The sequence below is a fragment of the Poecilia formosa genome, unplaced genomic scaffold (genome assembly GCF_000485575.1).
Source record: "Poecilia formosa unplaced genomic scaffold, Poecilia_formosa-5.1.2 Scaffold33, whole genome shotgun sequence".
NCBI lineage: Eukaryota > Metazoa > Chordata > Actinopteri > Cyprinodontiformes > Poeciliidae > Poecilia > Poecilia formosa.
The window spans coordinates 3,313,767-3,330,288 of record NW_006799972.1 but is presented as its reverse complement, the minus strand read 5'-3'; the positions used below and the strand labels follow the sequence as shown (position 1 = coordinate 3,330,288).

At 37.7% G+C, this 16,522-nt stretch overlaps 1 protein-coding gene across 1 annotated transcript in view; it reads left to right on the top strand.

The window, feature by feature from the left end:
• Positions 1-15,488, top strand: part of LOC103136590 (calretinin-like) — an 18,768-nt gene extending 3,280 nt beyond the window's left edge. The window contains exons 2-11 of the mRNA XM_007549906.2: positions 3,178-3,254; positions 4,756-4,845; positions 4,941-5,021; positions 5,944-6,000; positions 7,615-7,692; positions 8,127-8,182; positions 8,271-8,310; positions 11,854-11,907; positions 14,210-14,281; positions 14,405-15,488. Coding sequence (XP_007549968.1) covers positions 3,178-3,254; positions 4,756-4,845; positions 4,941-5,021; positions 5,944-6,000; positions 7,615-7,692; positions 8,127-8,182; positions 8,271-8,310; positions 11,854-11,907; positions 14,210-14,281; positions 14,405-14,521 — 722 coding nt within the window. The 3' untranslated portion in view covers positions 14,522-15,488. The remainder of the gene's footprint in view (positions 1-3,177; positions 3,255-4,755; positions 4,846-4,940; positions 5,022-5,943; positions 6,001-7,614; positions 7,693-8,126; positions 8,183-8,270; positions 8,311-11,853; positions 11,908-14,209; positions 14,282-14,404) is intronic.
• Positions 15,489-16,522: the final 1,034 nt, after the last annotated feature.

Genomic DNA, 16,522 nt, shown 5'->3' with positions numbered 1-16,522 from the left:
TATGACGTTCCTGATCATGGTGTCTCTGATCATGGTGTCTCTGTCCATGGTATCTGTAACCATGGTGTCTCTGACCATGGTGTCTCTGACCATGGTGTCTCTAACCACGGTGTCTCTAACCATGGTGTCTCTGACTATGGCGTTCCTGATCATGGTGTCTCTGATCATGGTGTCTCTGACCATGGTATCTGTAACCATGGTGTCTCTGACCATGGTGTCTCTAACCATGGTGTCTATAACCATGGTGTCTCTGACCACGGTGTCTCTGACTATGGCGTTCCTGATCATGGTGTCTCTGACCATGATGTCTCTAACCATGGCATCTCTGAACTCCTTGGATAATCAGCTCTTAATGGATCCGTCCTGAGAACACTTACAGCTGTATCCATCCGTGATGTTAAAACATGAACAGGAATTTAACTCGCTTATTTGGAGACATTTTGTTCATAGTTGGAGGGTTAAAGTCATAGATAAACTTCAGAGCATTCGGCATATATTCACCGATGTTTATGCTGCGGGAATTTAAAGGGTATGTCAGTGAATGAATAAAAGAAAAGAAGTTCAAAGTGATACTTGACCTTTAAAGTGAATCTCTCAAAATCTGAAACATATTTTAATCTCACAAATGAGTTGCGTCTTAACAGCTGAAACAAATCCTGCGGCATTATTTCATGCAGCAATGAAACACTCAGTCTGTCACATGAGCCTTTATGTCATTTTCTGACATTATGTGCTGGACAGCTGACATGGTCCCGCGGTGCCGCTGAACAATCAGAAGTTGAGCTGGGTTTGAAAATGTTATGGAGGGGAAAGGGGCTTCATCTGCTCAGTGTGCAGTGGTGCGCTCCATGTGACAGCTGAGACTTAGATCCCAACTAAACTCTGGCACAAACCACCAATGAGCTGAGAACACAGCTATATCTCTGGGATTCTGGATAAACACGCTTTATCCGATTTATCACAGATAATTGGTTCGTTTTGAAACGTATAGAAATACAACCAAAGACAAATCAAATGTGTTCATATATTTTGAGATAAACAGAATCTAAAAGTCTGCGAAATTCACTTTTTGTACATTTTTATGCTTCCATTTGCATCAATTATTTAATGTTTTTTGGAATATGAACCGTTTCAAAAACCTCTTGATCAATTCCCATCAATGGGGACTGCACCGTTACTTAGCAACCCCAGCATAGCCCTGCCTGTCACCTAGCAACCCAAGCAGAGTTCCATCACGTTTAATCAGCTGTTTTTTTCCACTCTATACATTGTACAATAGCTGCTGGAAAAGACAAAGGTTTTGTTGTTGACCTGTCATCCAGAAACTACTAGCTGCATTCTTGTTGGTCGCACAGGAGGCACCACTTCTGCTTTTCAAAGATGTATAGCTGTATGATTGCGCATCTGTTTGCATCCATTTAGACATGCGAATGTAAACACCAATGTGACCAGCAGCAACTTATTTGGATTTAATGTGACAAGAGGCCTTAAAAGGACCTCTAAATAGGCAGAACTGACAAGACTGAACTCTAGTTATCTGGAAATGATTTTGTAAAAAAAAAAAAAAAATGTAATGAACATGTAGACCTAGCCTAACCTGTTCAAGGAAACATAATGGCTCACCTTTAAAGAGGAAAATAAATTCTTACTGAAAAATATAAAATGTTGCCATTATTTATAACTACACCAGTATTTGTACTTATGAGAGATAATATAAGCAGATAAGATAAGTAGCTTTAAAAAAAGTTTAATGTTTTATTGAAGTATCTCCAATTACTGAAAACGCTGTGTTGGAAAATAACTGCTTTCTGCTGGAGCCACACCTACCGGCACTTATGATGCTGATACTTTGAACAGGTTCCCTCTTCTCTTCACTTTCTGTTTTTTTTTTTGGTGATTTACATCTGTGGACATAGATGATCTGTACTAACCTGTAGTTCCATTATGTTGATATTAGCAAGTTAACACAGAGATAACTAAAAGAGTAAAAATATTGTTATGCAGTAATTGTGTTTTTTTTTAAATAAATTCTTGATTTAGGAAATATTTCCCAGTGTCCTCTTTGTTGTTGTAAATTTCTAGTTGGATGAATGAATAATGTCATGAAAAACATGATACTGCATTAAAAACCAGCAGTATACATAAATGCTGGTTCATCTCTGGTGTGTTTTCTGTGCTGTTTCCTTGGTTTCTGCTCTGGTTTGTCTGAAACACCAGTTCACATGAGCACAGCCAGTGGCACCAATCAAGATGTACTGCGCAAACGGAGCTGGGAGGAAGGGGGTAAAAACGATAAAAAAATGAAACGAGTGGATAAGAGATTAAAAGATGAATAAGTCATGGGACACATCACTGCATTTAGTTCAGTACGTTTATGTTTTCCTTTGAATTGGGACAACAGTTTATCTGCGTCTCCTGTTAAATATTGAATTGCATAAATCCCCTCTCCCATGTTTAGACTGGTGACAGGTGGGACTCGCTCTAATGATTAAAAATGACCACAGGACGTCCTGTATAACCTGTGACCTCAAGACAAACTAAATTATTTTCTAAAATGTCAGCATTGTAAGTGGTACAATGCAGAGTGAGGGACAGGATGCTCCAGTAAGCATCAGTCTGATTGCCCTTTTAGGCAAGAAGATGCTCATTATTCTGCTTACACTCCAATGCCACTTCACTCTGGTGGAGTTTGTTTGTCCCAGCTGGAGCTCATATACAGATAAATCCACTTTACAGCTGGATATGGATATGTAAACTAGGATATTTTATCCATTCGACCTTGTTATTATCAGTTAATAAAACTACATTTTCAATAACTGAAGATTGTTTAGATGTTTGGTAACCTTTATTTTTTTCTGCAGTTGTGGAGCTCTGAGATTCACTGTAGGCATTACTTGGGCGTCCAAACTAATCAAATGTCAGAAATAATAAATTAAGCACAGCTTTAACTAGGAGTGTACTCCAAATTAGTTTCTAAACTGATTATTTCTGTTTAATCGCAGAGGACTTGAGTCTGGACCAGTACTCAACGTTTGGCAATGGCTTCAAAACTTAAAGACCCTCAGTGGTTATTAAACTTTAATCAAACTTCTAAACAGTCAATAAAGCTTAAAGTGACTTAAAAGCTTCATGACGTCATTTGTGCCAAACTAATTTCGCTCCTCTGGTGCTCTGAAGGAAACGGCTACATAGAGGGGAAGGAGCTGGAGAGCTTCTTCACAGAGCTGGAGACTGCGAGGCGAGGAGCCGGCGTGGTGGGTGTTTTCCTCATCTGTCACAGTCCTACTTAGTAAATGCTAACGCTCTGCAGGTGAAACTAATGTAGTGTCAATGTCACACTTATTGCATCAGTTATTTTTATTTGCTAACCAGAATGAAAATGTACCTTTTGAACTCTGCTTTATGTCAGAAGTTTATTGCATTTTGAATTGTGTAGGTTGGGTCAGATAGTTTGAGTATTCTTCTTGAAGCTTCTCTCAGTATTTTGTTGTAATTTTGACCCATTTTTCCTGATAGAAACAGTGTTTTGCTTGCATAAACTTTTCATCTCTGCAGACAAATTCTTTATGGGGCTGAGATAACATGGATGTTGTTGTCCCTGACTGACTTTGTGGTATGCTTAGTCATTGTCTAGACATATTTGTCCCCCAGCTTTAAGTAAGTTGCTTCAATTATTTAATTTTTATAAAGCGCACCAGTCTCTCTTGCAACATAACACAGCTACCTACTTCACAGCTGGGATTTCATTCTCAGGTTTTTGAACGTCTCTCTTCTTCTCTAAATGTAACAATGCTTGTTATTGCCAAATACTTCAATTTTAGTTTCATCACACAGAATATATCTCTGAAAATTAGGGGTTTTGCCCCTACGTGAACTGCAAAGATATAATGTGATTTTATATGTTGCTTTTGGAGAAATGGCCTCTTCCTGTCTGATTGGCTGTGTTTGTGCAGAGGCTGTTTTACCAGCTTCAGTGCTTTGGTTCCTGGGTTGATGCCCAGATTTCACAACAAAACATGTTAATCAACAGTAGCAGCATCAACATCAGATTGTTTGAAGAGATAGTTATCTTAGTGTTTTCAATGTTTTACCTGAAAACGGACAACTTCAGTTTATTATCACTAATATTGTTGTTGTTTTATTATTCGTTTGTTTGTTTGTTTTTTAGTAGTAGTAATGTTATTTAACGTTATCTTCTTTTTTCCTCTATCTTATCTACAAACACTACAAATACCCAAGTACTACTTTGGGCTCTTTTTCTATTTTTCCTTCCTTTCTTTTGTATTTGTTTTGCCTTTGTTATGCACCCATTTCTAACACTTGTATTTTTGATCTATAATATCACAAATAAAATATAGGCCCAACCCCACTAGCAATAAGGATGTACAGAAAATGGATGGATGGAAATAAAATATGGCAATAACATCATTAAATTGTTTAAAGAGATAGTAATCTTAGTGTTTTCATTGTTTTAACTAGTGAAATTAATAAAAATGTAAAAGAAAAAAATCCCCCCTCATTATTCTGGTATTTAGCAAATATAAATAATTTTGATAAGCATTACTGACCTAAATCAGAAGAAGTTTCATCTGATTAATGTGAAACAGCCAAAAATAAATAAATAAAAAAAAGTTTGTACAATGTATGGAAATTTTAATTTAAGATGCGTACATTTATTATTAGCACTGAAGTTTGGTTTCATACATGCAAAGCCAAAAATATGAGCAAACTGAAAAGGTTTTCGTGTCTCTGCAGGATCCCTCGCACGCTTTGTTCAAGGAGAAGTTGAAGGAGTTCATGGCAAACTTTGACAAGAACTCTGATGGTAGAATTGAGATGTCTGAGGTGAGACCAGCTTATTTACGACTGTTTTTTCTTTTCCCAACAAGTCTTTTAAACAGTAGCTTTTTAAGTAAACACGTCAATTTCTTCTTGTGCAGCTGGTCCAGATTCTGCCGACGGAGGAAAACTTCCTGATCTGTTTCAGAGAGTTTGTGAGATCCAGTGCTGAATTCATGGATGTAAGTCGGTACATTTCTGTGTCCCCCGCCTTGAATGTTGAAAACCGTTCCCACCTAACTCCTTACAGTAGATGTGCTCAGTCAACCTTTCCATGGTATGCCCTCCAGTTCAGTGACTGTAAAAATTAGCCACGTTTGTTCTCAGTTGAGGTCTTCTGTTTTCTGAGTTTGCTCACTGAATATCTGATAAACCTTACTGAACTGTGAAATTTCCTCACAAGCGCCTCCAGCGAGCTTCGCCTTGACAGTCTGTCCTGTGGGACGCATGTTCAGCTGCCTCATGTTTCCTCCAGTTTCCGTGCCAAGTTGGGACGTCTGTTTTAATGTTGTGGCATTTCAGGAAGGACTGCCACAACATTCATCTGGGCGGTTGTTTTCTGGGTCAAACATTCACAAATGTTTAATATTTAAAACCCTCAGCCAAAGGTATCATTTTTGCTTAATTGAAAATAAGTATTTCAGCGTTTGCACTGATGAAAATGCAGCATTTTTTTTGTCGACTTTGCTTTTTTTCTCAACTGTATGTTTGATGTTGAAGTAATCTGAGGGAAAACGGAGAGCCATCAAACATAAGCTGCACTGTGACTGAACATACACTCCACAAAACACACACACACACACACACGTACACACTTCACTTATTTCCTTTTAGGAGGATTTTATGGTGGGATGTTCGGGCTGTTCCATGTATTAAAGCTATTCTCAGAAAAGCCATACATTATGGATGTTCTGCAGCTTTCTGTGGAGGGGAAGGAGTCAGAGAGCACTGCAAGCGTTTTAGGTGTCCATCTTTTGACAAATTCTATATTAACACAAAGTCAGGCAGTACGTGCATTTGGCTATACTCCAGTTTGAACAGATGTTTGTGTTTTTTTAGTTGTTACTGAGATGTTCTCTAAAAACATGAAATCTTCTCCTGCAGGCTTGGCGGAGATATGACACTGATCGTAGCGGATACATCGAGTCCAATGAGCTGAAGGTAACACAACAGGCGTCTAATACAGCATTTGTAGCGCTTTGTGCATTCATTAGATGAAAAACCACTCAAAGTCCCCACGATATTTTCCAGTATATTTACAGCATACTGTAATTATATAAAGTCTGCCAATTCCATATGTTTTAAGTCACCCAGTAACGAGACGTTCCCACGAGAACAAAAACGAAACACGTTCTGCGCAATGACAGCCAAGAGTTGAGAATATTAGTCCGGGCTTTGGCAGGCTTGTCCGAATCTTCTGTAGTGAACCTTAAAACACTCTTTCTTCAGCAGTGGAGTCTCGTGCAGTGAGTGTACAAGGCTTAGCCATCGTGGTTAAGTCTTATTGATTTAAAGGCAAACAGGTAGAAATGTTTTCATGTGGTTTACAAAAGTAAAAGAATATTGAATTACAAAGCAAACCATGGAGGGAACAGGAGACTCCAACATAGAGTGATTAAAAATGTTGAGCTTAGAATAGAATATACTTTATTGATCCCCAAGGAAAAATTGCTTATTCATTGACAAGCTGCTCCTGTAAAGGTGTTGAATATTAATAATATAAGTATAACCATAAGAGATAAAAGCTTATACAATATATACAGCTCTGTAAAAAACTGAGTCCACTGCATTGAACCCACTGAAAACCTCCTGGTTTTTCCATCAAATATTGATTTTTAGCTCTTCCTGAGTTAAAACATTAGTATTGTTGTTTCTAAATTAATATGAACTTCTTTTCTTTGGATTATTTGAGGTCTGAAACCACGGCATCTTTTTTGTTATTTTGACAATTTCTCATTTTCTTCAAATAAATACTCAATTGTTGCTTGAAATTTCAGAGACGCATTGTCAGTAGTTCATAGAATAAAAGAACAATGTTCATTTTACTAAAATGTATAACTACAAAAAGTAAAATCAGAGAAACTGATCATTTTAAGTGGTTTCTTAAATTTTTTCCAGAGCTGTCTATATAACTAAGAGTGACTGAAGTAATTCAATATGACTGAATATAAATAAATAAGTAAATAAATAAATAACAAGCATCGACATGCAAATATGCTGATCTAAAAATGATCTATAAATGAGTGCAGAGAAAATTGGATTTAAGTGACTCAGATTTGGGCAGTAACTGGAGTGAGAATGATTAGTAGAGCCTGAAACAGGTGGCAGTAATTAAATGAATGCACTGCAGCGGCGTGAGGAGCAAAGCTGAGGGAAAATGACATTTACACACAGAATAAATACACGGTAAAAGAATCAGGATCAGGGAATAAATCTGATCAACCACAGAAGATAATCAAAATGTGAAAAGCTAATAACAAACAAATATACGAGAGAAACTGATTAACTAAACTCAAAGTTCTGTAGATATGGACAGATTTATCTAGAAATTCATGGCAACGATGCGTTCTCTAATCTAGATGACAACAGCGCTGACTAGCCTTGTTGTCATGCTGTTGGTGTAAATGCTAGTAGATATTTCACACTCCTGTTCCTTTATGTGAAAAACAAAATAAAGAGTACGTCCTACATTTAATTTCCTCTGATTTCCACCATGATTGCTGTCAGATGAAAGCGTTTAAAGTCCTCTCATCGTTGGTTTCTTCCTCATCTCAGGGTTTCCTGTCGGACCTGCTGAAGAAGGCCAACAGAGACTATGACGACAAGAAACTCAACGAGTACACACAGACAATTGTGAGAGCTAAAATGTTTAAATAACCGGCATTACTGGCCTCTCAAAATACAAAATATCTAAAAAATCATATATCAATCATGCTGCTGTATTCTGATAAACCTCAAAGCTTCAGTCAGCCACACAAGTTGAAGTCTGAAAAGAGATTTTTTAAGATCTGCATTGACCTTTTGCCCCTTAATGATGCCATATTCACAACTTACAGCTAACTGCTGGTCATATGCATAATGAAGCATTATGTGGAGGCTTAAATATTAATCACATTTGCTGCACATAGTGCGCCTGTACTGCTGAGACGTTGCTTCCTTTGCCACCAGGGTCAGTCGGCCATCTGTGAACTGAACACACCCGACCGCTTCAGTGGACAAATATTTGTTTGCAACATTTCCCCTAAACTTCCTCTGATTGATTCTCTTTTGATTTTATTTTTCTGTAGCTGAGGATGTTTGACCTGAATGGTGACGGTAAGCTGGGCCTCTCTGAGATGGCGAGGTGAGCGTCGCTTCTCAGTTTTGTTTGCTCTTCTTTCTGAAAGTTGCTCTTCAGATCAACACTGACCGGCTTATGTTTTTCACCACAGGCTTCTGCCGGTCCAGGAGAACTTCCTGCTCAAATTTCAGGTGAGATTACGCCGTCAAAAAACCCTCAAAAAACATCAACTATCAAGTGCTTTCTCTTTAAAACACAGCACACCGCAAGGGTATTTATTTAAAACCCTTGAACTTTTCACGTCTAGTTACATTACAGCCACAAACATCGATATAATTTATTAGGATTTTATGTGTTAGCGAATGGTTTCAAATGTTTTTACGAATAAAATTCTGAAAAGTGTGTTCTGTATATGGATTTAGTCATCTTTTACTCTGATACCTCTAAATTAAATCCAATCCTTCAGAGGTCAGCTAAATGGAAAACAGAGTTCAAACAAATGTAGTTTAATCTAGTTTGTAGTTTCATCTTACAGCAGGACAGAGACTCAAAACTTACAGTCAAAGCTACAATGAAATAGTTTAAATCAAAACACATTCATGCATTAAAATGGCAAAGACTAGGAGTTCATAGTCTGATGACTCTTAATAACTTTGGCTAAAAAGTGTCCAGAACCAACTAATGTTAATAAATAAATATAATTACAGATTTAACAGTATTTTATTAATAATTGCATCCAATTTCATCCAATCAAGTCTTTTTTTTACATCCATCTTTCTTGTCCGCAGGATGGAAACTATGTGCTTTTATGCTTTATATCATTTTCCACAAATAATAACGGAACTTGTAAAAGCTTATGTAACATTTGCAGCGCTGAAGTTTTATTTTAGTTGGACTGAGAGCAAAAAACGGTTCTGTGGTTTGTGAAGGTTGCAGAACACTGGCCTAGTCAAAGTCCAGCCAGGATGGATGCCAGACAGGGATGGTATTGACCCAAGGACAAAACAAATGGAGGCCACACTTTTTAGATTTTTACTTATAAACATTTTGAAAACTATTTTTTTTCTTTCACTTTTCAGTTTTTTCATCATTTGGGTTCGTTGGTCTCATAAAATCCCAATTAAATATATTAAAGTTTGTGATTATAATATGCCAAGAAATTAAAAAGTACAATGTTAATTCCTTCAAGGATTAGCGATTATAAATGAATTTTTTCCTGTATCATTGAAAAGAAGATTTAATTTTTTTAAAGCTAGTTTTATTTTAAAATCACTATCAAATCAATGTTTTTTAGCTGGTTTTCTTTTGTCTCTTTTGTTTACCTTTAAACTAAAAGTCATAAAAACAAAACAACTCCACAATCCTTAATCATAGATGTTTAATCACTAGCCGGATGCAGAAGGCCTTTATTCACATTTTGGTTTATTTTCTGTCCATTTTGGCTTCAGCTTGTTTTCTTTTTTTTTTAAATTACTCATCTTCTTAAGATCCCACATTTTTAGATTGGCATTGCTTTACGTTTTCAGCCTTGCCAAGAGGCGCATCACACTATAGACACAAATAGATTAAAGTGTAGTGCTTTTTGGCAACTGCCTCCACACTGGCAGCAGTAAAACCTAATTAATGAGTCGGAAAATAAGTTAAGGAAAATTGTTTAAAATATCTGTAAAGACATCCTAAAGGTAAGTAGAGAATAAATTGCAGAAGTCAAGGAAACACAACACATAAAAAAGCTGCGTGCTTTTAAAATCTCTGTCTTTTACTGCCACCATGCCAGTCTTCAGTTGTTCCGGTTAAGGAAGCAGCAGCCAGTTTGTTTGGCCACGCTGCATGCACATTTTGTCCAACCTCAGCATTTCATGCATGGCACAAATCCTGCTTCACAGTGGCCACTGGAGATTAAACCAGGTGGAAACACAAAGTGGAAAACCACCTTCAAGCTTTCATGTTATGAATGTGGAACTCAGTAATCCGCTGGCTTTAACTTTGTGATTTTAACTGCTGTGTTTCTGAAATAAGAGTTAAGACTTCAGCCCTCCTTGCTGCATGCTAGTCTGATTTAAACTGCTTTGAGTAGCGGGCCCCAAACGGTGCATCCAGAGCCAAATAATTATCGAAATGGAGGCAGTGAGTTTTATGGGTGTAAACGAGTGACTGGTGAAGAACTGGCTCCCCTGAATGCACTTCACTGATGTAGACGAATCTTTTAGATTATGGTAATGGAGATTATCCATCAAGCAGGCAACTTGTTTGACCCTGGTGTCATTGAGTGCAGGTGGAGCTCTGCCTGTCAGGAAGCTGCTCTGTGTTGAAAGTAAAAAGTTGACGTCAGATCAGGATCGTCCTGGTTGATTATATGTGGAGGTTTTCTCTCTGAGACCACAGAAAGTCAATCAACCAATCAAATTTTATTTGTACAACACATTTCAGCAACAAGGCATTTCAAAGTACTTTACATCACGAGAACCCTAAAAAAACACAAAGTCACGCAACATAAAATCAACAATCGAAACATTACACTTAGTCATGTGCCATCGTTAAATTCTTAATCAATTATGCTTCAAAGGCGACTCTAACCTTTGGTTTTTAGTCGAGATTTAAAGGAACCCAATGTTTCAGCAGTTTTGCAGTTTTCTGCAAGATTGTTCCAAGCTGAATGCTGTTTCTCCTTGTTTGGTTCTGGTTCTGGTGATGCAGAGCAGAACCAGAATCAGTAGACCTGAGGGGTCTGAAAGGTTGGTACAACAGCAGCAGATCTTTAATGTGTTGTGGTACTGAGCCGTTCAGTGATTTATAAACTAACAGTATTTTAAAGTCTATTTTCTGAGCTACAGGGAGTCGGTGTAGGGGCTGTAAAACTGGTGTTATGTGCTCTAACTTCCTGGTTTTAGTGAGAATGCGAGCAGCAGCGTTTTGGATCAGCGGCAACTGGATATATATATATTTTTTTTTAGGCAGACATGTGAAGATGCTGTTGCAGTAATCAATGTGACTAAAGATAAACACATGGATGAGTTTCTCCAGATATTGCTGAGACATTAATCTGCTAATCCTGGAAAGGAATAGAAAATAGTAAAAATGGTGGAAGACCCGGATACTTTGAATCCATTTTTGTTTTGGGAAGCAGGAGTCAGCTTGTAGCTGTAACATCAGAGAGACACAAATCTATATTTTATTGTGAACATCATTTGCTTGCAATAACATTAGTGTAAAAGTATCATTGAAAATAAAGAAATGCCTCATATTATAATAATAAATATAAAGTTTACCTTCAGAGTTAATTGGGATTTGTCAATCCTTCTTCCTTATTTTTCTAAACTCTGATCATTTTATAAAACTAATAAATGCTCAATTTAGGTTTTGATGTGAGCAGCGCAGCTTCTACTTACTTTCACTTTTTTCTTGTGCAATTTCCTCTGGCCATATAGCCTTTAATCAAGCTTTACTGGAAGAGATCATTTAAACTGAGCACCTCCAACACAGTTGTGTCTGAATTTGGATCCTTCAACCATCTTGTTTGTTCCCATTTAAATGTGCTGGCCTGTGAGAGCAGATCAACAATTTCTCTTGACAGAGGATTAGTAAGTCTGATGAGGATTAACTCAACTCTAGTCCCAGTTATCATAATCTCCACGGATTAATATCTGTGGTAGATCTGGGGCTTTTACCGCTCTCGAGAAATATGCATTGGTTTCTAATTATTCTGTCTTCTCTCTCTTTGTGTGACATTACAGGGCATCAGACTCACCGTCAAGGAGTTTGACTCTCTCTTCACTTTCTATGATAAGGTGAAAGACGTGTTTCTGAACATGAATACGGACGGTGATAACTGAAAAAAATCTGTAGTTTTTGTTGACTGTGGAGGCTGAGCGCCGATCAGACATGTTTACGACGGACATCTGTTCACTCTCTGCTTGTTGCTGCATGATGCAGGTTGTGGAAACACAAACGATTTGGTCATATGGATTTATTCTCCAGGGAATTTCATTTCAGTCTGTCTAATGTATATGTTGATGAAAGTAAGTCGCTGTCAGTCCTATTTTCACATTTCTAGAGTTGATTTATGCACATTTTGTGCTATAAAGTGGCATATTTTACCTATTCCTAAGACTAAGACATTCTTTCATTTAGATTGAATAGATGTTCAGTTTTAGCAATCTTCTATGGAGGTCAAATTCCAATTAAAAACAAGTAAATCACAAAATGTTTATATATATGATAATTAGGCATGTCACAATAACAAAATTTGTTGGTCAATAAATTGTCTCTGGCAGAAATTATTGCGATTAATGATAATATTGTTGTTTTGAATCCATTTTCAGTTAATATAATAATGCATAGCAATAGTACTTCAATTACCTTTAATTTTGTACAGAACACTTCATGCTGCACTGGAAGAGATTTTAAATATCCAAAATAAAACATAACAGCCAAAAACTAGTTGAAAGGAAATTAAAACCACACACAATCAAAATTATAATAAAATAGATTATGAACTCTCTAAACAAAAATTTTAATCAAAATGAAAATTATTGAGCTAATTTTAATTGATTAATTGCTAATTGTGACAGGCTTAATGACTTAAAATCCTTAAATATAATGAAATAGACAATTGGGTAAATTCATATCTACTACTACTGAAATGCATTAGTAATTGCCTACAAAAATAAAACCTAAAATGTAGAAAGAATATTTGAATTGGTAATAACTGAGTATGTAATTATTCCTTTATTAGGTGGTGGTCAAATTTGAGCATTAACTACTCAATAAATAGATTTTTATCTCTGTCATTCCCTGCTAAAAACATCAGACTTGTTATGTCACCAAAAGTATTGAGGGTGAAGAGTGCCAAGTCACAATAAATAAATAACTTATGAAATAAATATTTAAATGCGACATTAATTTTTTAAAACTAGAAATAAATACAGAAGTAATGTATTTAATATATGATTACTTATATATGCCTCAATTAAATTATTTATAAGTCAGGGACGAGGCGAGAGCGAGTTCTAAGCTTGTGGTTTGGTTTTTGTTGTCATAGCAACTCCATAGCAACTGCCTATCAAGACAGCTGGCAGTTGCAAAGTTCACCGAAGTGCGACGAAGTGAGACGAAGTGAGACGACGTTCTATGAGAGCTACAGTATATGTTAAGGGATTATTTGTTTGTAAACACAGAGGATGACTGCAACTACTACAACTGTTTATCACAGCTTGATAAAATAAGTTATGATACCAAGTTGACATCAGCGAATGGGGGGGGGGGGAGAAAAAAAAAAGTCCCAAACTTCAGTGGCTGGACATAATTTACTATATTAAATTAAAGTAATTCTGCATGTAAAGGTCAGGTCTCAGTGAGATGCATTTAGTTCCTCTAAATAAGACAAAACATAACCGTGGTGAGTAAGGAATAGGATTTTCCTACAACTGAAATTTTTCATTAAAAAAATGGAATTCATATTTAATGCACAAATGGGGAATAAAAGGATTATTTCTTCCAATTTTGGTAATGATTATCAGAAAAATGAACATGGCAGGTGGTAACCTAAGCAATAAGAAATCAGAAGTGTAGCAGCAGACTGAACATGAGGCAGAGACGCTGTACTAAAAAATAAAACCTGTCTGCAGATACCGCAGAGCTGCGTGCAAAGAGAGGTGATCTGCGCTGGTTGCTCGTTGTAGATAATTTTATTAGCCTTAAATAATTGGAATAATGTGTTCATGGTTGCTTTCTGCAGGCGACACGCGCAGCGACGTGCTGATGTAGTGTGACGTTGACTGATTATCCCTCTGTAGACCCTGACATCTGATTGGCTGCTTCAAACAGGAAGTCGAGACAACTTCTTCCAAGTTTGCTATGACTCTGGGTCAATACTTTCTTTGGGAGTGTGAAAATAACCCCAATAAATTGCTGTAATTTGTTTACTACAAACTCTGTAAACTCTTGCAATTTGGCACTTTTCACTCTCCATACATAAGGTCCATGTTTGTACATGCTCCGTGTTCCAGCAGCGGGTTTGGGATCATTTTATATACGTGAAGCTGAAAGGAAAGTCTTGTTCCGACGTTGTCCTCTTCTCTCTCTGATCAGGACGGTAACGGCTACATTGATGAGCAGGAGCTGGATGCTCTGCTGAAGGACCTCTGTGACAAGAACAAAATGGTAATGAATACTTCACCTATTGATTGACACATCCATCCCTCTTCCTGAAGGCCAAATATAGCAGGGAGATGGAGCTGCAGCCTCAGACGGTGTGATTCTCTCTGGCTGTGTCGTTTCTGGCAGGACTTGGACTCAACCGGGCTGGTGGACTACAAAAAGAGCATCATGGCTCTGGCTGACGGGGGGAAGCTGTACCGCACTGAGATGGAGATCGTCCTGTGCCGGGACTCCACGCTGTGACCCGCCCGCCTGCCTGCCTGCCTGCCTGCCTCCTGCCTGCCTGCCCGGGACCCTCCTGTCTTCCTGCACTGCTTCCTCCTTCCTACCTCTCAATGTAGCCTGGTGCATGTGTGACCAGAAACAGTGCGCCTGAAAGCACAGAAAATACCTGCTGACTTTTCTTTTCTTCAGCAAAGTAAAGCTGTTTATCGAGATTTAAATGGCAAGTGGAGAATCTTGTGTATTATGCATTTGTATCTTTAACTCAATCACATATGCTCCCTGTAGTTTTAGAGAAGGAACTCTGTTCTGTGGCATCTCATTGTTTTGTTTATTTCAGGTTATTTTGTTATAATGTTCTTGTTTTGTTTCACGAGGCTGGTACTGTTCTACAGAAATATACAAATGAGAGGATAAATAAATGCAACATAAATCCAGAAGCTGCTGCAGTGAAAGGTTTGTCTGGTGCTGTAAAACACTCACCTCTGTGTCGAGTGTAAAGATTACATCTCCTCTACAGATCACCAGGAAGAGAGTGTTTCCCTCTAAGTGCTCCCTCTCTTTCTAATCTCCTGCAGACAGAAAGTGTGTTGAAGAGGGAGCTTGTGCTGATCCATTTTTTATAGAGTCTCGGAGGAACTTGGCGACTCTTCCCGGGCCATTTTGAGGGAAAGTGGGCAAAGTAGGAGCAGGGTGATCAGTTCCCACTGCCTTTCCCACAAAATGGCCTGCCATGACACAGCATGAAGAAATACAACCAGCGTTTTCCACTTTATATCTCAGAAAAGAAATCAGAAAAAAGAGTCGCGCGTCTTCGAAAGCCAAGACGTCCTTAATATAAGTGAGCTGAATGCAATGTAGGCCAGATTTTATTTTAAATCTGCTGGTTTCCTCCTGATTTCATCCCTCACGTGTGACGGAAACCATGTAACGTCTATCAATTAATCATCAGCACATATTTAATTAAACTCACTATCTTTGAATCACACCACTTTTCTCACGCCGTTACTGCATCCACGCTCACACAGGCTACACATCCAAAAATATATAGACAGTAAGTGGCCTCGCTGAAGTACAGAAGGACACGCAGTGAAAGAGCAGCAGTAGACCAAGCTGTTAACTGCTGACAACAAGGGAAAAGAGAGTTATATCTGCTCTGATTCCTTCACACACGCCAGTCCCACTCAGAGCAGAGCAGAGAGGGGAGCAGATGACTTTACTTTCTGCACAATGCAGTGGAAATTGCTTTTTCCCCCCTTCTTAAATGAAAGGTTATGACCTTGTTCTGCAGCAGAAAATAAAGGTTACATATAAGTTAATTTAAAGCAAAAATATTCTCACTTGTTTTTGGTTTTGTAAAACGATTTGGACCTCTGCACTGATTGAAATGGTGGAACAAAGATGACAAGAATCATAAAAATGTCACTGAAAAACGGTTTGATGCAAAGTTAATATTTTGTGAAATCTTCTGGTTAGCTGAGTTGGACAACAGATCACTTACTGGCATTTAATAATCAACTAAACCTGGCTGCATTGCATTACGATTGGGTTAAATTGATTGCTTTTATTTCATTTGAGTGAGTTGAACCTGTTTTTATTATTATTATTATTATTATTATTGTATAGCTTCAGATGACAGTTGTTGAGAGATAGAACTGGTCCAGTAAGAAACTGTCATCTTTTTCTGGAAGTTTTAGCAAAAATAAAATAAAATTCAATCATAATAAATGCAGTTCTAAGGTGAGGATGAACCAGTTTGGACACAGGAATGCCTCCTGGTTCCTTTCTATTCTTTCTGCTGGATTAATCCATATCTTCTGTGCACAGACGCAGAGCCACATGTAAGCCAGGGATGAGCCTCTTTCTGCCACTCTGTTGGTTTGCCAGCAGACGCTGTTGTCGTCCACTGAGTTTGAGAAAAGTGTGTCATGAACTTCCAGCCTCCACAGTGTGATAAACCACCTCGACTCTAAGATGCTCAGTGTGAGCTTTCTTCTCCTGCAGCTACATCAGACATTAAAA